Source organism: Crocodylus porosus, unplaced genomic scaffold, assembly GCF_001723895.1.
Source record: "Crocodylus porosus isolate Cpor-Errol unplaced genomic scaffold, CroPor_comp1, whole genome shotgun sequence".
NCBI lineage: Eukaryota > Metazoa > Chordata > Crocodylia > Crocodylidae > Crocodylus > Crocodylus porosus.
Window position 1 is genome coordinate 2,293,202 of NW_017728914.1, and position 22,312 is coordinate 2,315,513.

The 22,312-nt window shown below is 37.9% G+C and overlaps 1 protein-coding gene across 1 annotated transcript in view; it reads left to right on the forward strand.

Annotated features, from left to right (window-relative positions):
- The window catches only part of ANKHD1 (ankyrin repeat and KH domain containing 1), a 171,483-nt gene that overhangs the window by 100,240 nt on the left and 48,931 nt on the right, over window positions 1-22,312 (forward strand). Inside the window, exons 11-14 of the mRNA XM_019534707.1 lie at window positions 10,328-10,415; window positions 11,526-11,653; window positions 11,871-12,014; window positions 13,724-13,826. Coding sequence (XP_019390252.1) covers window positions 10,328-10,415; window positions 11,526-11,653; window positions 11,871-12,014; window positions 13,724-13,826 — 463 coding nt within the window. The remainder of the gene's footprint in view (window positions 1-10,327; window positions 10,416-11,525; window positions 11,654-11,870; window positions 12,015-13,723; window positions 13,827-22,312) is intronic.

Below are 22,312 nucleotides of genomic sequence, written 5' to 3' on the forward strand. Positions count from 1 at the left end.
GTCCTGCTCCCTCACCCCACATATCCTAGGATGTCACCAATCCCATCAGTTTTTCTCATATAATATTACCAACTAGTTCTTTACCTTCACATCTTCTGTTTAGTTTTCTTGGTCCTTTCGTCTTAACTACCACAACTTCTGTTTCCCTGACCTTACTGTTTTCCTGCTTGTTCTTCCTTTAGTCTATCCACATGTAGCTCTGAACATTTTTCTTTGTGAACCATTTCAATACAACACTTCTTCCAAAATGTACTTTTAAAATGGAAAGAAGCAGCTTAATCTTGGATTCTCTATTAAGGTCTGCAGCAGTGGTATTTGGGAAATTCTGTTAGTCTGCATTTGTGTAAAATTGACCAGTATCAACTTTGATTTTAAGATGTTTTAATTCTGCTGAGTGGATTTTCTGTGCACTGTCTATGCCCAGCTCAGGTTCCAAGTAAATCTTTTTTCTGTGGTTGTAGGAAACAGCCAGTAGTAAGAGAAGTTTCCAGCAGTCTCCATCCATTTGAGCCCTCTTTAATTTCTCTTTTCAATGTGTCAGTTCGCCTTCTACCACTTGCAGGGACATTTAGTTCGGGCCTCTGCTCTTAACTATGCTTTGTCCATTAGTACCAGGGGAAGTGTGCACCTTATTGACCAGCTCATTCAGAAATGTACCCCTCTCTCATGCCCATTGTTTTATTTTGAGCAAAGGGTGTTTGGGATTTTTGTTTGTTTTGGTTTTTGATAGCTGTAGCTATGGCAAAATTGGAAAGCAATGCTAGACCTGTGGAGCAGGAGTGTTAACAATATGTGGTTATTGCTGGCAGGACTGTGTTAGGCAGATGACCCCTGTTCTGAGGCAGCTTACTTTACCCCAGTCAAAAATAGCCTACACCAGCCCTTACTCTCCACAGGGCAGGAGCATCTGAGATGCAGAAGTTATTGCATATTAGCTGTGTAGCTGATAATCTAAGCTAATTGTGAAAGGTATAAAGCAAAGTAACTACTTCGTGCCTGCTTCAGAACTTCAAAGCACATTTGGCTTTTGAAGTGCCTTCATCTCTCACCAGTCCACAAGTAGAAATTGCAGCAAGACCTAATGATGACTTTAAAACAGCTTAGTGGATGTTGAAACCAGTGGAGTCCTACAGCTATTTCTCTTGGACAGTTTCCTGCCTCTTGGGACATGCACCTTAAGTAACTTCCTCAGTGGTATTGTGTACATGCATTGGTTCCAGGATTCCATTCTTCCAGTATGCTACAAAAGCTGCATGTTTAGCTTTCAAAATGAACCCTCTCATTGTAAGAAAGAGAAGGAATATGACATTCAGTCAGTCTTACTCAAAATGGAAAAATACTGTCTTCCATAGTGGCAGTTGAACAGGTTCTAATTGCATATTACTCTTAAAGTGTTAAGCTGTCTGTAAAAGTTTTGAGAGAGAGCTCTAGTGATAACTAGTTTGCATCTTGCCTTTTAACTTTAAGTGCCTAACTGGGGACTTCCTACAGAATCTGTCAGGTGTTTTAAATCTTAAGTGTGCCTGTTCTGGAATGGGTAGAACCTGAGAGTATATTAATTGTCATGCAGATTATTCTTTTGGTTTGTGAACTAGGATATATCTTTTCCAGTTCTTGAATACCAAGTATACTTAACTTCTAGAAATTCAGCTAAATTGATAGGAGTGCATTACCTTAGCTTTGCATGACCTGCTAGAAGGTGGTGGATGAAAAGATGAAACGACTTGTTTTGCTCCATTGGAACCAAAGTCATTTTTTGCCCTTAAGGGAAATTGTTAACTAAGATATCTTTGCAACTGAACATTTAGAAGAGTCTCTAATGTGGACATCACTCAGCTGGAAAACTGGCAAACAGTTCTGTAGCTGTGGGATTCTGAGGTATGTTGAGCTGCAGTTTCCGAGGCACTGTCTGATTCATGCAATACTAGAGAGATCTGATGTACATTAGGAATATGGGTACTGTTGTACTTGAGTAGGCACCCATAAAGGCCCCTTATCTCAGGTAGTTATGCTCCTCTAAATCCTTCTAAACTGGCTGGAAATTCTATAAAGAAAACTTTTCTTAAAAGAATCAGACTGATTATTCATGCAACTTGTACCCTAAGAAGCAAGGAAATGCCAGGCAATGGACGTATCTTGATTATACCCTACTGCTTAAACAGTACACTTCTCAGTGAGTGATAAATTCTTTATTATCACAGGAATCTTCCTTTTTGCCTCCAGTTGATAACACTACAAATTTCCCTTGCACAGTAACAAAACTGTAATTAGAACCTCAGTTTTCCTTGAATGCATAACATACTGAACGCTTAACCTATGTGCTTAAGTTGGTGCTGAATACGTGCTAATATTTTGGGTGTTGCAATTGAGGATTTGCATGACTTTGTAAGGAAGATCAATCTGCTTCCCTCTGTTGTTTTTTAGAAAATCTGGGGAAAGTGATTAGTGGCAAGTCTAGTAGTAAGAGTTCACGTTGTCCATCTTCACAAAAAACCTATGAAGGACACTGAAACTGAATTCTTGCAGCCATTGCCTTCTGGTTGTTCTGCTTGGCCTTCTGGTGGTTCTGCTTGGTTACAGAATGTGCAGCAAGCTCTGTTCTTTCCTGCTGGGAGTGAAGAAGAAAACCCCATCTGGTATTTAATTTCCAAGGTTGCCATGTGTAACTTCCACACTCCCTAAGAGTCTTGGGTGGTTTAGGTTGAGGTCATGACGGTGAGGAATGCAGCTTACAGTTAAGTACTGTGCTCTCCTTGCAAATTCCAGCAAAATAAATTTCCTCTCAAAAATAGTTTCAGCTGATAGTGCTGGCCAGTTGAAATTGTAGTTTCCAGGTCTTCATGGCCAACATGAATTTTATTTGCAGAATAAGATCCGTGAGTTCTTCTTTTTCCTTCCGCAGGACAAGCAGGAGGACTTAAAGAAGACTATTTTGGAGGGCATAGAGACGGCCAAGCATCAGGTGAGGTTGGCCTTTGATGCTTGTAAGCTACAACCTCGAGAAGAGATGCTCGCATCAAGCATGGCTTGAGGCACCTAGATTTCAACAGAGGTGCAAGGACTTTCTGGGTAGCATAGAAGATCTCTTTGTGCTCTACTTCCATTTTTTTTTCTGCAAACCACTGGGTTTTTTGATCATTTAATTTCTTAATTACAACCCCACTCTTCCAAATATGGGAAAGCTTTACTTCATCTTGGCTGCTTTCCAAAGGTAGGAGTGGCAAGACTCGGGGTATGATAAACGATGGCATCACATCACCATAAGTTCTTTTGATCTTTAACTATTCATGTAAAACCAGAAATCCATTTGGGTTTAAGATCATTCAGAAATTCTTGTACCTCAGATTTGTTTGTAAAGGGTACCATAATGGTTTCCATAGCATTTGAGTTTTGTGATCAGAGTTCAAGTCTTAAGAACTATATAAAGGGGACCAAATTCATTGGAATTTAATTTGTTTTTCTGTTGAAAATTTGATGGGATGAGAAATAGTCAAATTGACTTTACCTAAAAATTCTTTGGAACAGTACATTGAACTAGATGCTTTTTAGAGGATTTGAGTTTAATTTAATTGAAGGTATTAGAACCCATTGAAACTGAGAGGCTTATTACAAAAGAATTCAAAAGAAATGTGGTTTTGTTCCTTGTAATTAAAAAAAAAAAAAAAAAAAAAGTATGCTGCATCTGTTAAGTATACAAGCATGTCCCAAACATTCAAACTGTGATTTTTTTTTTTTTTTAAAGTGTGGTAGTCCGTTTGCTTTATTAAGAGATCATTTTCTTATTCATCTAGGAATAACTGTTGTTGTAATGTAGCTACAGTCCAGTATTGAACAAGCTAATAACTAGCTGGTCTAGGATATATATGTATCAATATTTTATTTTTTAAATTTACATTGGCCTTTTTCATGCAAAAACTCTTTTTATATGTGATCTAAGAAACCGAGAGCTTGATATCAAAGGTAAAGGTAATCTAAGTAGTCATTGTATACTTGAAAGCAGTAAGCCCAATTTGCTTCATTTGGAGCTTCTCTCAGTAATATATCAGCTCCTTAAACTGTACCAAGTTATACCTAAGTTGTCTTGCACAGTTCAAGCCTAAACATGCACATAATTTCCAGGAGCTCTAGTTCAAAGTAGCTCTGACTCCCAGTGTCTGAACTAAGCCAGGAAGTCTGTATAGTCTTTAGTTGATGCATACCATATGTCTAGCTACAACAGTATAAAAACCTGCTTACTCCACAGATTTGCTGTTTGTAAATCTTTTATATCTGCAATTGTGTGATACCTGAATTCCCATAAAACTTTTACTATAGACTACTTTAATAGTCATTAAGGCTGCTTACAGACATGGGGAAAAAAAAATCAGTGCTTTACTTTCAGATTGGCACACCCCCTCACCAAGCACAGTGCATGCCCAGAAGAGGCATTGCATCAGTTTGACCCAGCACGTCCAATATCTGTGTAGATCATGTGCTTCAGCAGGGCTTTTGGGTGCTTTTATCTTTTTTTTAAAAAAAAAAAAAGCCCTGCTGAAGTGCATGATCTATATAGACATTGGGCAAGCCAGGTCAAACTGACACACTTCCTTTTTCAGTTAAGCACTGTTTTGGGGGGGTGGTTTTCATGTCTGTCAGCAGCCCTAATTGTTTCCTGTAAAAGACTATTTGATGTTTCCATAAAGCACCAGTTGGGTAAAAGATTTCTGCTCAGTCACCAATAACAAGAATTTTTTTCATCCCAGCTGGAAATGCCATAGCATAGTCTAGCAATGGAAAGAAACAAAGGGGCAACCATCTTCCCCATTTTGAATCATTTGATTCTTAGAAACTTATTTTTCAGCTGTATGGTCTGTTTGTGACATCAGTTTCACCTTGTACAAATTGTAGGCTTCAGTTGCTGATATATTGATACATTCTGCAATCTATGGTGAATGAAGTGATTTTAGCGTGTGTGCAAAGTTCTTTTTCAGAGATTGTCTGATCTTATTGTATTCACCTCTTTGTATCTGTCCTAATGGTGCCTTATACCACAAATATTAAAATAGTTTATAGAAGTTGGATTAAAAAATTCAGTATGTGCAGTCTTCTTGGTAGGAGTAGTTTATAAGCATATGCATGAAAACTTAAATGAAAACACATTGCCCAATATATGTGGTCATGCTAAAGCCTTTTTGGTTTGTGAGCAAATCGGTAATGAAAACAATTTGAAATATAATATAAACTACATTCAGGAGTGTGAATGGTATTTACTGAGAATTGGACCATGCTACCTTCTTTGGCCCACCATCTAGTGAGTAGAGCTGACGTTGCAACAAGGCCTTTCAGAACCACAAGGTTCATCTCTCCTAGAAGTGTCCCTTATGTTATTGCCCTGCCTTGTCTTCATCTCAAACAGATACCTCAAATGGAAAAAGTATGTCTAATGTAGTAGTAAGCAGTTTCATGAATCTTATTTTTATATCCTTTTGAGCTTGTATTTCAGGACAAATTTTCAGGGTCCAATATTTCTGATGCCTGTGAAATCCCTCATCTCGTTGTCTTGTGTGCACATATATTGGATTCTTGCTGTTTCTCATTTAAGAGCAAAACAAAAAAAAAGACCTTTTTTTGGCCTTTTTCCAGTGAGATTCTTAAGAAACTTTTATCTTTTTGTTTTCTACATTATATACTTGGGGTTCCCATCAAGCACTTCTGAAGATATCTCTTCTTCCATATGTTCTTTCCATATCTGTTTAGCTGGGAAAAATTTATTTATTGGTGTTGTTAACTGAAAGGTTGGTTTTATAACCTGAAAAAATTCACCTCTATGACATTAGGATTCATTCTGTAGGTTACTTTGCAGCTCCAAACATATTGAGGCCTTGTATCATAGTAAATTCAATTATAGAGCTATAGTAATTGAAAACTATTCTGTGATTTATATACCTACTTCCTCTAGTAGTCCATGCCTGTTACTCCAAGCACAAATTATCCAGAAGTTGTTGGATATAAGAACACTTACACTGTAGGTAGTGGGTGGTTTCTGTCCCATTTCAGAAGAGGTGTCATTCATAAACCAGAGGAATTTTTAGTGCATTTGGATGTTTCAAAGATGAAGTCGGGAATTGGACAGGCAAAGAAAACTAATTGTTTTGAAGATAAACAAACTGAGCCAATATTACTTCTGACTTCTCTTTTTCTGGAAATTTTGGTTTAGAACAGTAGTATGCATTTTGTTCAAGTAGTGAAATTTAAATTATTTAAAAAGTGCTTTGCCTCTGAAGTATTTTCTTTCAAACCTGTCTTTATATGGTAGCGTGTATAGGAAGACAGCAGCCACTGGCTACATATCGTCTGTATCTCAGTAGGTGAAGAAAGGGAAAATTAGTAGCTGTGACACAAAACAAACGTCTTCAAAGTTTAAGGCTCACCGTTTGTTGGGTTTTTTTCATGTTCACACAGAGTGCACATATGACCTTGATTCTTTCCTCTTTTTTTAAAAAAAAAAAAATTTTTGCACAGTAAGCTACATAGAACCTCCAGTTTGACACTGTCTTATTGAGATGTAGAAATCATTTGAAGGCTAGAACCCAGTTTGTTCTAGTAGTTCACTTCACTTAACTTCTGTCTAGAGCAGTAGTTCTCAGCCAGGGTGTCATGGCACCCTGGGGTGCCACAAGATCTTTTTAAGAATGTCACAGGGATGGAAATGCATATGATTCATAAGTCAAACCTAGAGATTTCAAATAGGAATTCACAGTGTCAAAAAATGTCTAATCCGTTGTCATCTTTGAGTTCTTTGCAATAGAATAGTGCTCTTATTTTTATGTAGTGAAAAAATGAGTGAAAGATAAGAGCTGGCATTTTTCAAGGGGTGGCTTGAGTCTTAATGAGGTTAGGAACCATTTGTCTAGATTAGGGCTGTCAAACTCACCATAGACCTTGAGCTGGATCTGGACCACAGGGCTCCTCTCAGGCCAGATCTGTGGGGCCAGCAGCTGCAGTGAATCCAACAGGTACCAGGGACAGTAGTGGTAAATATGGAGGTGGTGGCAGGGTCAAGTGTCAGGGTTCCATGGGGATGCAGAGCTAAGCAGCACCAAGCCAATTTTGCAGTTGGCTACACCCCTCCAGCTTCTCCAAACTCCTGGCCTAGAGCAGAGGTGTCAAATGTATGGCCCATGGACCAGATTTGGTCTGTGGAGCTGCTCTATCCAGTGTGCTGAGATTCCAGTGGTCCACCAGAAGCTGGGGGGCAGAAAGGGGGAGTGGCTTGTCATAGAATCCCAGGGTCTTGAACTTTGGTAGGCATGGCAGTCAGCAACAGGAGAGTAAGTGAGGATGGTTGCCCTCCAGTTGCTGCATTTGTTACTACTGTCACAGCCCGACTTCCTCAGTTGCTGGCCCCATGTTGGAGTTGCTGCCATGGCACGGGGCACACAGCAGGAGCTGGAGCTGCATTGTGTGCCTTGGGTTGGAGCCAAAACTGCCACTGCTGCATCAGGTCAGAGCTGGAACTGCTGCTGCTGTGTGCACTGGGCTGGATGCAGCCCTCATGGAATCCCTGGTTTCTGGATTCGGCCCATGGCACAAAGTAAGTTTGACACGGCTGGTTTAGAGGAATAAGTCTCTAACTACATGCTGTTTACACATCTTAATAGTCTAAATATTTTCCCTAACACAACATTTATCACTGAATAAAGTATGTGAATTAAGAGTTCAGCACACAGAATAAATGTGCCTCTTCAACCAGTGTCCAGTAAAAGTTTTATAAGAAAATTCTGTGTCTGGGTACTTTTCCAAGTGGTGAAAGGAGGACTTTATCGGTTTCATCTCCACAATATCGTGTCTCTTTTGGGGCCACTGACTTCCTTAGAAGATTTGGTCGTTCATTAGTGCCAAAGATTTCTTCTCAAATTCATAACCAAAGGATTATTTTTAGCTAGGTGCCCAAAATGTGTCAAGGGGGGTGCACAATGTCATCAGTCAACTGAATGCTTAGATTTATTGCGCGAGAGAAGTTGATTTGCTCTGACAGATGTAGTATTAATCCTTCAGCGTTGATAAATAGTACAAGAAATAAGTTGCAGTCTTAATATGTTAATATATTTCCACGGTCATATGTTAATGCAGTTGCAAGGGAAAAATTAGAAATTATTTTCTTATGAAGTATTTAATTTAAATTTATTTTGAGAGACACAAGTGGAGATGCTTTCATTGACATGACACTTGTTTCTCTTGCTGTGTGGAGTAATTGCTTGTTGTTCTTCCACATCCTTTGTAGTGTTAATTATTTCATATACAACGTGCTGCTGCTTTTCCTCTGACTTCGATCGTTTCGGATAGAAACGGTTGTTGAAAACTGAAAAGATGCAATGTTCGGAAGTTGTCGTCATTGTTTCTGGTGTAAAATCTTCCGTGCCACTTATCAGGGCTGTGCGAAATTTTGATGGGTGTTTCGTTTTGAAGCTGTTTTGACGCATTTTGAGCTTTAAAACAGTGAAATTGAAACTAAACAAAAGACTTGGAAACAGCTTTGAAATGAAATGAGGGCACTCAATGTTTTGAAGCATCCCAGTGATGGGAGGTGGGGGAGAGCCAGGGCTGTGCTCAGAGTGGCTCTGCCAGCCCCACAGAGCTCAGCCTGGTGGCGGGAGAGCCAGTGGCAGAGCTGCTTGGAGCGCAGCTCTGGCCAATAGCTCTCCTGAGCCTCCTGCCGACAGGCTGTGCTTGCCAGGGTTGTGCTCCAAGCGGCTCCACCACCAGCTCTCTCACTACTGGGTTGAGCTCAGTGGGGCCGGTGGAGCCACTCACAGTGCAGCCCGGAGGCGGGGAGAGCCAGGGCTACTCTGAGTGCCTCCGCCAGCCCCATGGAGCTCAACCTGCCCTCCTAGTCCTGCCTACTCCTCCTGGGGGTGCAGGCCCCCAGATCTATGCATGGGATGACAGGATGCTTTTATCCTGCCTGGAGCCAGTGGAGGCAACAGTTTTCCTGGTTCTGGGTGTAGGCTGCGCCCAGCGCCAGTCCCAGGCAGCAGTGGCAGCCTACTGCCATCCCATGCACAGATCTGGGGGGCCTGCAACCCTGGAGGAGTCCTGCACATCCCTCCTGGGGGCATGGGCCCCCAGATCTGGTGCCAGCAAGTGATATGAATTTTGCTTTTAGCAGTTTTTGAGGTGCAGTTTCCCAGAAACCCCTACACCTGTCTCCTTAAATCTTGCCAGGCAGCGTCATGCCCTCAGATGGGGCTACCATCCCTGCAGTTTCCATCCTAATCGGGCAAGAAATAACACTTACAGGCATTTTTATCATTCCCTATTATAGCCTATGGGCTAAACCGGAAATGATGAAACAGTTTTGACAAAACAAAATGGAACAGTGCTTCAAAACAAAACACTGTCAAAATGGCAAAACAGAAGTCGAAATGGAACGGTGCTGTTTCTCGCAGCTCTACTACGTGCGCTTCTACTTGTTCTTTTTACCTTATGCTTTTGTTTTGGTAAACCATATCTGATAGGTCACCATTGAAATTCAGATTATCCTTCAAACTTTCCAGCTCCCTTGTTCTATAATTTTTTGTCAACAGAAATTCCTGCCCTACCCCGAAACCCTCATATTTATGGCTCTTGTGGAAACTTGATACATTTTTTTTCTGTGGGTGGTGATCTTTTCAAAACATTTGATAGCAAATCATTCTGATCTTAGCAAATTCCCATGTGGTGATTTGGGACAAAACATTTCTTACTTCAGCATCACCCTTTACACCCTTGTAAAATGGCATCCTGCAGCAGCAGCTTGGAGAAAAATGCTTTTGGTACCCAGTAGAACTGCCCTGGATGCCTCTGTTTGGGGAAACACATTAGAGCTGAACCTGGAAGAGCTGAAACAGAAATGACATGCCTGCATACATTAATATAAGGCAGACAAGCACTTCTCAGTTAGTCTCAGACATGCCTTCTGAAAATGGAGGTGTGCGAGGCAATGGAGGTTCTGGTGTCTCAGCAACTCTGGCAAGTTTTTGTGGCAGCCCAGCTGAGAACCACTGCTTTAGAGGCAGGAGGTAAAGTTGTGTTGTGTAGACTAGGAGATTTTCTTGTAAGATCGGTAGAGTGGTGATGTGATCTCAATAGCTTACATTGACAGATGTCACTTGCTACTTAGGTGTACTGGGACCTTTTTAAGCAACTGAATGAAAATATACTGGTGGAATTTTCAGAACAGTCTAGGCAATAGAAACATAATTTTATATCTATTCATCCATTAAACAGAATTTCAGCTACAAAGATTGTTGGTTACAATATATTTTCCAGTACTTACAGTATTTTTTTTTATGTACCTTTGTAACAGGAACATGAATCTGAAGGTGGAAGGACACCACTAATGAAGGCTGCAAGAGCTGGTCACTTATGCACTGTACAATTTCTCATTAGCAAAGGTAAAATATTAGTATCCACTTAAAAATTCTCAAGTGTCACTTCAGTCACTTATGCTGCTTTTATATAGCACAGGGGCTGGCAACATTTTTGGGCAGAGTGCCAAAAGGTCCTGACACCTTGACTTGTAAGATGCTGGTGTGGCAGGGCAGATAGTGGGGGAGCCATGTGCGGCCTGATCCTTGTTGTGGCAGCTCATCCCTGGCCCCAGCCCCTTCCCCACTGTTCACCTTGAGACATGCATGCACCTGCTGTCAGTAAGGAGCTGGGCTGGGGCTCCACAGAGCCTGGTGCAGCTGTTTGTAGTCTCCCTGCTGTGAGCAGCCTAGGCTCTGTGGCTCTTGACAGAGGCCTGTCCAGAGCCCAGGCTAGCTGTGGCATGCCAAGCAAAATGATTTCACATGCCATGCTCTGGCACATGTGTTGAGGGTTGCTGACCCCTGGATAGTACTTGAAGTTCTTTTTCTTTTTGTGCTGTCTAGTACGTTTGTGTTGGTATATTTTAACTACTCATATTTTGTAGAATTGTTAATCTCAACCACATTGCCTTATGCAGGCAATTCATTACTTGAGTACAAAAGTATTTTTACTGAGACTACTTTCCACTGAATTGTATAGATTAGTGAATCAAAACTTTGGTATGTGGTAGATATTTCCTGCATTTTTTTTTTTATTTTAAAATCTTGCAACTGGGTGTTTCCCAGTGTATTCTGGGGGAAAACGATGAAAAAAAATAGCACCATGCTAGGGCACAGAATAATGATTCTTTTTCTTAAAATAAAAAAAAAAAAAAAAAAAAAAAAACCCTTCTAAAAGTAGTTTGAATATTTTAAGTGCATGCATTCCCTCCTTGTGTAATGCTACTGTATTTTACAAAAACATTATAAATCTAGATGTAAACAATCAGTTAATCTAAAATCATTCACTTTAATTTCTGAATTGTGTTTGAAATTTAATTGTCTCTGTTCTGTTCTTAAGATGTAATATGCTTCTGGGAGCTGATATTTTCTTTTAGATGTACATTCACCAGAGCTGGTGGTTTTTCCTTGTTTTCATTTGAAATTTTAAAAATGAGAAATTCTTGTTAATTTTGCATGATGTTTTGTTTCTAGGTGCCAACGTTAATAGGGCTACAGCTAATAATGATCATACAGTGGTGTCACTGGCCTGTGCAGGAGGCCACCTCGCAGTAGTTGAGCTCCTTCTAGCTCATGGGGCAGACCCCACTCATCGGCTCAAGGTATTCAAATTAAATTACTCAGGATAATACACAAATCTTATGATTGCTTTTTTTTCTTTTTTTAACATACAACTTAAAACTCCTGGGTAGCTGATGTTTGATATAAATGCAAAGCTGAAAAACTTTAATCCATAGACAAATCTCTGCATTTTTTATAATACAGAGTGCAGAAGAATTCACCTCATTGCATTTTTCTTTCTCCAAACTATCATCCCAGGATGGTTCAACAATGCTCATAGAAGCTGCAAAGGGTGGGCATACCAATGTGGTTTCTTACTTGCTGGATTATCCAAACAATGTTCTGTCAGTACCTACCACCGACATGTCCCAGCTCACACCACCTTCTCAGGATCAGTCTCAGGTAAAGTGTATGGTATTTCTACAATAACAAATAAAACTCTTCTGTAACTTTTTAAAAATTACTTAGCTATTTCTTTAGTCTTATTTCTGCTTTCTCCATTGACATCTTAGATTCAGTGAATGCATCTGCCTGGGATTTTTCAGTAGGGACTAAGAGAATGAGGATATGGGTCAGCTCCAGTCCCTGCAAGTGGCAGGCTTTTGCCCCTTTCCCTTCACCCTCTTCCCCCCAGCTGCTACATACTCAACCCTTTTTCTACATCAAGGATAAGCTTGCTAGCAGAGGAGCATGCAGTGGGGGGAAGTAGTACAGAAGGGATATATGTCACAGCATAGCCCCATGGCATCAACTTCTTCCACATCGGACCTCTTTGTGGGCCAGATCTAGCCTGAGGGCCATTGAATGCCAAGCCCTGAACTGGGGGTAAAGTTTGTAGTCGTGTTGGTCTAAAAGACTGCTCTAACTTTTATCCTAGCCTAATTTGCATAAAATTAACTTTTCCAACCAGGAGAAATTGTACCACCCTCCAGCTGTCCTGTACAATATGAATTTTCATTTCTACCTGGGAGAAGTTTTATGATCTTTGCATTCCCCTATGCCTGAGGAAGAGCACGTGTACCTGAAAGCTTGCAAATAAAGAAGCCCTGGATTAGGGTTTTTGATGAGTTTTGAGAACTAAGTGGCTAACACCTTAGGAAAATCCCAGCCTACAAAAGAACCCAGAATGACAGCCACGTGGTTTCCTACTTGCTGGATTATCCAGACAATGTTCTTTTAGTTCCTGCTACAGACATGTCCCCTCATCTATCCCAACTTTTAAGAAAAGAGATGCTGACAACATATAGCTCAAAAACTGTATATAGTTACTCCAGTAAGGAGCACATATGTATAGGTTAATATGCTAATTAACATTTCCAAATTTAATTTGATGAATAGTGCATCAGTGGTATAATTATACTGGTTACATAGATGTGCAGTGCATTACAAAGTTTCAGTGAGCAGTATCTTCTGTGATTCCTGGCTGTAGTATAACTTGAAATGGCAGTGTTCACTATGTAAAATTGGGTAGGCTACTTATATAAAACACTGGTGATTGTGAACTGTAGTATATACTTGACCCGTGGCTCCCAACCTAGATCCAGCCCATGGAGGGATCTGGCATTGCCCTCCTGGCCCGCAAGGCAAAAAGGCTGGGCACCACTGTTTTAAGCTGTCATTAACAGAACTAAAATTCCAACATACAGAAAATAATATATAGCAGTTCCCTACTGTCTCACCCCTTCTGCAGGTAATATGAAGAAGACCAGTTTGTTAATGTTGTAGTCCTGTAGTGGATAACAGACATTTCCTATGTGCCTAATTTACTTGTGTAATGGGTAGTGTGGGCCTCCACATTTCTCTCTCATCTTTCTGGACATGAGATGCTAGATGGTATTATTTACAGACCCAGTACAAGCATTCTACAACTGATTTGGAAGTAGTAGATTGGGAGGATATAGTATGTGTCAAGAAAAATGGTATATTTGGAATGAATAACATGCAGTGCACAGTTTAAGGCAAAGTGGAATGGAGTGTGTGCTAGCAAGCATGCCTCTGGTTTAATTAATGAAACCTAACCATTTAAAAGTAAATGTTTACCAAGATGATATTTTTCTTAATTTGGTTTTTTTAATTAAAAAAAATAATAATTTTAATTGATCTTTTTAAAGGTTCCACGTGTACCGGTGCATACACTTCCCATGGTTGTACCTCCCCAGGAACCTGACAGAACACCCCAAGAGAATTCCCCTCCCCTCTTGGGAGTACAGAAAGGTTAGTATATAAGCCACTCTGAAGGTGCCTTGGTATCTTCTCATCTTAGCTTTTGGGGAAAATGTTTTGATGCTTTGAAAAGATATAGTGCAGTCCCACTCCACTGATCCTTAAACATCTGTAACGTAGGTGTAGTTCTGATAGAAATAGAATGTTCTCTTTAGTGTATAGCTCATGTTTGTTTTGTAGTATCCAGTAGTAATATATGTTACTGATTTTTATTTATAAAATTTCTTGAAGAACAAGTTCACTTGCAGACAAATTGCCAAAGTCAGGATTGAATAGTGTGCTTGGATATATGTGTAGGTTTGATTTTTTTTTTTTTTTTTTTATTATTATTATTTTTTATTTTTTTTCTAAAGTCTTGCATACTGAAGAGTTACAATGGATAATCATATACTCCTTGTATCAGCCTATTTTTCTGCTTATACTAATGACATGAATATAGGTGTTGCAGAAACAAATATGTGCAGAGCTACTTATAGAAGACTCCTGGTAGTGTCCCCCTGTAAGTTGTGAATATATTGGGTCCTTTCATTTTAAGAGAAGCCAAGCTGACTTTTTAATAGCTTTCAGTCACTTAATGGCAAATTACATTGTTCATTATTGGACATAGTTTGTGTTGAAATTGTGTTGAAAACTTGTTCTGTTAAGTGAGTTGAGGAGGAGGAAAAGCTACTTCCATGTAGAGGCTGCTTGTGACTTGAATTTTTTTTAAATAAAAATAAAATAAATATTTAAAATGATAATAAATGGGAAATGCAGTAGATAATAGTAGTAGTAAATCTGTTTTAATCTTTTTTTTTCATTCTGTGAGGTGTAAAATACCACATGGTAGACACAGCACACAAATTAATAAACATGAGATAAAGATTGAATGTGGAACCACTCTACTGTGCAAGTGTTTTTTTTTATATACCTTTTTTTCTCAAATGCAATTTAAAATATAGTTGAAGGAAAAACTTTAGATTAATATAAGTTATTTTTAATACGTCAAGGTCCAGAAGACTGAATATGAGAAGAATATAAAGCAGACTATTTTGTTTTATACATAGTGAAAAAATGTGTATATTTAAAATTAAATTTCAGTATTAAATCTCAGAGTTGCTTTGACACATTTCTTTAAAAAAGCAAAACAAAACACCACTTATCCTAGTAATTGTTTGGAAACCTTTTTGTAGTTTATGGGAGAGTTCAATTGTCATTGTATTCATTTGAGAAATCGGAGGTAGTTGAATCAGATCTGTATCATGTCAGCTCAAATTTTCTGCACAAAATATTATTTGAAATGAAAGTTTTAAAATATTTGAAGACATTCTGGAATAAGAATTAGAATAAGTTGCATCAAACGAAATAGTTTATGCTCAACTAAACATGAAACAGAAGCTGCACTTTGTCAGTAAATCTTGGTGATCTGTATAATAACATGTTTCTAGAACTGCTTTTGGGCAGTGTATTGGTCTCCAAAAGCAAACATGTTTTCAAGAGATTTTTAGGTGTGCTGACAAAACTAAAATGTTGCCTCTTAGAGAAGAGATAAAATACTGTCATGTGTCATTGGAGCTAATGTAGCATTATAGTGAGGGTAGTATTTCTCAGTTGAGGTAATATTTCCTTTTTTTGGGGGTGAACCGCGCATGTTCTAGGACAGGAATCAGTAAAAGTCATGCTTATGATTCCTATGAACATTTTATGGTCTGATCAGTGTTGAGTTGACTTATGCTGGGAAATACGGATTAAGACTTAAATGGTTTAACAACTTTACCAGGTTTCTTATAAAGTCTATGCAAACACTTAACAACTTTCAAATGACAAAATGTCATTTCTTCCATTAGTATCTAACTACTGTGTCTTTTGGGAATCCATATACTAGACTTTTGCAACAATACCAATCACAATGAATACTTGCTAACTAAATATTATACTGGGACTGTAATAATACACTATTTGTAAAAAAAAAATCTTCATGTGTATGTCAGCTTTAAAAAAGTTAAGGAGCTGTTGTTTAGGGTTGTATAGCAAGTTATAAAATAGGTGACATGAGGATAGAGTAAGATTCAAGATGCATTTGGCATTATATGCAGTCAAACCCTGATAATATCACATGCATGGGACTGACAGAAACCTGTGATACTAAAGTGACAATAATGAGACTTGCACTTGAAGCAGCACAGGATGACCACAAGGGGGGAAAAAAGATTTTGTCTGCATTCCTTGAGTGTTTGCACAATGGACTTGTTTTAAAATAGCATCATGGAGTGGGTGATGTCATGGATGTAAACTAAGAAGGGTTAGAGTTTATACCCAACTCTTTTAGTGTATCTTTTTTTTTGATTTATGTAATTAGGTAGTATGACAATTATAGCATAAGAAGTGAAATAAAAACCCTGAAACTATGCTCTGCTAAAAACTGATATACTCACTGATTGGGGGAGAGGTTATATATCACCATGCAATTAAAACTGGGAGGACTTAAGTCCCTCCAGTCTGTCTTTCTGTGCCAGGCTCCCATCCATCCCCTGGAACCACAATTTACTTCACGCAATCTCTGCCCTTTTATTTATTCTTTTGGCTTTTCAAGGATTTCACAAATATTCCTGAAAACTTACCCTGTGTAGTAAAACCTATGGCAATGTTTCTTCAAGGTGTATTATTTTGCCAGTATTTGTATGCTTACTGATTCAGAACATCATTCAATAGTGACATTAAGCAGTAAAGTTATCCAGTCATGATCAGTTAAGATGTTGAATTTGAGTGGTTTGTGACAGTGTCCTGAGTGACAGTAATTGGAATTTTTGTATTATTATGTATGGAAGTTAGCCATTTATGACAGAAGTTGTGATTATAGGTGGAGTGTGATGAAGAAGAGTGATATTATCTGGGTTTGATTGTCAAACAATTATAAATTCATATTAACATGATTTAGGAAAAAATGAATGGTGAATTTTTGACAGGAAATATCAATGAATGTGTTGTGCAAGGATAGTAACCTGTTTAACAATGAGGTAAATAATCAAATGCAGGGGGAAGGAATACTACAATTTACAGAGTGAAAAGACCATGTTGGTGGAAATGACTGTAGGTTTTAAGTAGATAGTGTGATGCACTTAGATCAGTTTTGAGAGAATGAATCAAGAGCACAGTCATAAATAAGTTATGATCATTTTCAACCCTTTCAAGTCTTGAATGGGAAATACTATCACATGAATGATAGGCATTAAACTAAAATATAATTTTTATGTAATGAGCAATTCATTCTCAGTTTTTTAATTGGGGGGGGGGGGATGTATGTTACTACTCTTAATCTTTTTTTATTACCTGAATTTAATTTATCAACGTAAAGCTTAAACGGCATTGAGTTTAATACCTTATGCATACCAGCTGTTTCAAATGCTAGATAAGTTTCATAGTTTCTTTTCTAAATGTAACCAAACAGAATAAACTCCTCAGCCTTAATAAGCACCAGAACTGCCACAGCTCAGGATGTTTTCCTTTTAGCTGGGTCGTAAAAGCTACACTTCTTCGGTAGAAGATCCAGAGGGTTTTTTATCAGCTTAAGTCCTTGCTAGCTCTGATGTATGATACAGTAATGACACTTAAGCCTGAAGTGGGTCATGGGTCTGTTAGCTAATGAATGAGCATTTGGTGTTGCAGAACCCATCGTGACTTGTTACAATGCTCTCTTCTGTAAATTCAAACTCAGGAACACAATCAAATCTCTTCTCTCCTATGATGAAAAAAGTCTCCTTACTCATCAACACCCCCCCCCACACACACACACACACGTGCACACAAACCTGTGGCACTGAGTAGTAGATAAAGCTTTGCAGAGCTGAGCTATTGGAAAGGGGTTACTTAATAATGTTTCATAAACTGTTCTTCCTGACATGTCAGTCTAGCGGACTTAATTCCATTTCTGCTAGCAAATGCAATTCTTCCCACTCATTCCCCAACAGATGTAACCCATTTGGTGCTGTATTATGCTATTTTTTTCCATAGACTGCCTTAGTCATCAGCTCTCGCAGGTATAAACTCCTTTGAGTATACAGTTACAAGAGGTTTTTTTTTTTAATGTTGTTTGTTTTTTAATTAAGGCAGTGTTTTCCTTCTATGGAAATTAATGTTGCTAAGTCACTTTCACTTGATAAAAAGAGCTGCCAGGATGCAGTAGCTTAAAATGATCATAGGCAAGTTTTAAAATACTTGATGTGAAATTGTCATGGATAACAGTACTCTTTTATAGTTAGTTTATAACGTAGTGCAACATTTAAGAGATGGGCATGAAGTTATTTTTTGCACTTCTAACTTTTTTCAATGAACAGCAGTATATGCGAAACTAATCTTCTGCAGAACATTTTCAGTTAATGTTACAGTATTGCCCAGGAGATGCTTTTAGATGTTAATTTTAAAAATTGCATTTTCTTAGAAAGCTATGCGCTAAGAATATGTTTAGGAAAGCCAAGGGAAGCAATTTTTTTGGACTTAAAAAAAAATAATTGAATTTTGCTCTAAGATTAAACGAGAAATATTTTAGGAGGTTATGAGAAATTGAACTAAATGTATATTTTGAGGTGTAAGTTATCAATTACTTAAGCTTCTGCAAACGGGAGTTCCACTTTTAGTCTGGTATTATTTCACTACAGATTAAGAGACTTAACAGAGAATTTGAAACCATCACGCATGTCACTGTTGAATTTGGCTTGGGATTATGCAAGAGGTTATGTTAAAAGACTTTGCCTTCATTTGTAGCTACTTTTACCTATACATTGTCCAGAAATGTTCTTGATTACTGAGCACTGGACCAGAGTGCTGCGTTAAGTCCTCTAGGTATGTTTAAGCATTGCAAATTGGAGGAACTCTACAAACGGCAATACCATATGCATTCTTTCTTCCTGAAGCTACAAGCTCTTGGCATGTGCAAAGATGTATACATGTGTAGGTATTGAAACAATTTGGTTAAAAAAAAAAATAGAGTATTTGGCTTAATAGAATATCTTAATTTGGACCAGAACTAATATGGATTCTAATGCTGATAGTGATAATACCACACAGCCACGTATAACTAATCCAAAAAGTCTGTTTTATATCGAACAGGATTTGTTAACACAATCTTGGTTCAGGGGAAGGAGCAAAGATAGCTACTAAGTCTCAATTTGTCAGACTTTTTTCATTTTAATTACTTCTATATTTTTCAGATATCACCTTGTTTAATGGTGCAATTGTTGTTTCTTCTCATGCTGCACTTTTTTTATTTTGTTGTTGTTGCTGTTTACTGTTTTTTCACTCATGCCATCAATCTGCATGATCATTTTAAACAAAGGGTAGCAAAATCCAATCACTTAATTCTCTCCTATCCAGGATCCTAAATTTAAACAATTGTCTTTTGTACTACTGGAAGATTCCAAGTACTTCCATCTCCAAAATAAGTTTTGTGTTTGCTGTTTTCCCCATTTTAATGCAACATTTTGGCTTCTTTCTTCCCTGGACTTCTACTGTCTTTCCCTTTCTTGCACCTGTCTTTAATATCCCACCTTAATGTCTCAGTTCCCAAGGAGAAATGTTCCTTCAGTTGCATAGGCCTTCATTAGTATTTTACTTTGAGATTCCGATACCATTTTCTCTGTTTTCTCTCCCAAGCTTCATTGATTTCTGCAATACTCTTTCTCAGTTAAGTCATTCACCTACCCTTATCAGTGTTTTTTCTTGTCAGTCTTCAGGACCAGAGACTTCTGATTACTTATGATGCTGCTTGTTTAAAAAAAAGCACTAAACTAGATGAAGTAAATTGATGCTCAGTGCCTTACTACTAACTTACATCTTGGCTAAATTCCAAACAGACTTCTAAAGTTTAAAAGAAACAAAAGTTTTTTTCCAAATCGGGAAATTGAGTTAAGATTATGTAACCTGTATCTTGTTCAGCCATCTGTAGCCCTTACCCATTTCACACCTTTACACCTCTGCTCTGCAAATCACTTGCAGAGGATGTGGGAGAAGTAATATATTTGAGCATAATACTATGTTGCATGATTTGCAGCTTAAAAGACTTTAACTTTTGGAAGGTGTTGGAAAAAATGTAGCGATCATACCATTCAACATTAAAAGTGAGTTGGAAAAATACCTGCAGATCTTAGGGTTCAGTTGATCTTTGGTTTGCAACAAGTTTTGTATATGGAGTCTATTCCAAAATGTAATCAAAAGAACCATTGTCTTGTTTTGGTTTTTGTTTTTTTGGAGGGAAGAGGGTAGATGTTTTATTTTTGAGAGCTTTTTAATAAAAGAACACAGAGGAAAGAGAATGAAAGGAAACAACCTGCGTAAAGAAACAAAATGGATCTTTAAACTATTGCAAAATACCTGAGGAGCCGAGTGACTTGGTACTGTTTAGTACAGGTGTAAATCATGTGATTTTTATAACCCACATTACTTTGAATTGAGCTGCTTAGTAAACTAAATCTTAGAATTTAAGTTAAGATTTTCATAAGTGTTCAGGACTGACTTAGTTCAGCTAACACAGAAGTTAGCTAATTCTGTCACTGAAGTCAGTAGAAAATTAAGTAGGGTTTTTGGAAATTAACTGCTGTTAACTGAATGAGTGGGAATAAAATCCAGAAAGTGCTTAAAATGAGGCAGTTGAGATGTCAGAAGTTGACTTAATGGCAAAATAACACTGTTGATCAAGGCTGCCAAGATGAGCTGAGCTGGAATACAAGCAAACTGGTGAAAAATTGCATTAAAAGAAAAAAACCCTCCTGAAAAGCAGAATTGGCTGCAAGATTCATATTTTTTTTCAACCATTTTATCCTTTAAAATGACCATTTGCTGTAAAGTGAGGCAGAGTAATGGAAATCTAGCCATTTAGGCCAAAGATAAAATACCTTGTTCACTAATTATTGGGTGTCTTTCCATTGTGATTTCTGGTCCAAAGACACTTTTGTCAGTGCAGTAGAATGTGTCACCACCTGCTAATTGGTAAAATTTTTTTGAGTCTGTCATTAAACTAATTTTTTCAACTACTAATATATTCATATGGCTGTTTCCTATATTCCTTTATCAGTCTTCTTTCTTTCTTTAGGGTATATATTACTGTGACTAAACTTGCATTTGACACCTAGGGCCCATATTGCAGTGAAACAAGGCTGATATTTAAGTGGGCAATAAACATGAGTGTATTCTTATAATTATGTTATTCCAAAAATCACTGAGAAAATTGTTAGAAATTATTGTAGAGTTTGAACTTGAATCTCTCCTTATGCTTATTCTTCCCTGTCAGTCAATCATGGTATAAATAGTCAAAAGTTAACAGTTTTCCGAGAATAGAGGGTACCTTATGGATCAGAAGTCCCATGGCTGAAAAGAATATTCCTGGAGGATAGCATATAATGGGAATGAAAGATGGAGCTGGATTTATTGATAAACAGGAAACCTGTGGAGATGGCAAACGTTTTTAGGTTTGGAGAGTTGTTATGAGAGAACCATAAAATAATTTAAACTTCTTCCAAAATTTAAAGAATATATGAATGGGTTTCAAAATACCCAAGATATTTTTTGCGGTTCATTGAACTTGAAAGGTTGATTTTCCAGGGGAGATTTTGGGTTAAGATCAAATGGGTTTCCTAGATGAGTGTTACTGTTGAAGTGATGATGTTGCCACGATGGTTCAGGAATTAAGAGATCTTTTATTAAACCAAATGCATAATTAGGAGAGATTTAGACAAGTTTTCAAGGGCAAAGAACCCTTCTTCGGTTCTCAGTCCTATACAAGTGAATAATCCTTTAGTAAAGGAAGTCAAGGGTTGTAGGTGACTACTGCTAATAAGGATTGTAGTTTAGAATTACCAAGGTCAGGGAATGATAGTTAAAATTTGAATACTCAAGAATTAGAGTCCAGAGAATGGTATATAGTTGGGATAAGCTCTTGAAAACACCCTAGTTGGAACATCAAGCAGTTGATAGTTAAAAGATGGGAGACTTTTGAGCAAAGATTGGAGTCGTCTTTTTTGGCTTCCGGATGCTTACTGTGGGAGCATGTGGTTTGAACAGCCTTCTTCATATTGGTTGAGTTTACCTAGTAGAATTATCAATACTCTGGCAAAAGCTGAGTTTTCAGTGGTGTTGATCATTTGTTCCTTACTAGCAAGATGTTCCAAAGAGCAGATTAAAACAGTTGCTCTGGAAACTATGTTTTTGTTTTTCTGGACCTTTTTTGAAGAGACTGGGGAAGGCAATGATAGATTCTTCATTGCTAATCGTATCTGATTTTTTTTAAAGTATCCCGAAGAAGTATCTTAGAAGTACATAGTTTAAAAAAGGAAATAAAATAATATTTATTCCAGATATACACATTAATTACCCTTGTTAATAATTGAGACTAAGAATTGAAATAAGTATCCAAAAATGAAAGTGTCTGATAAGGCTCTTCACTGTCCTTTTTAGCTTGCTTCCATCTACATTTTAAAGGTAATTCCAAATTTTGAATTAAATTCTTA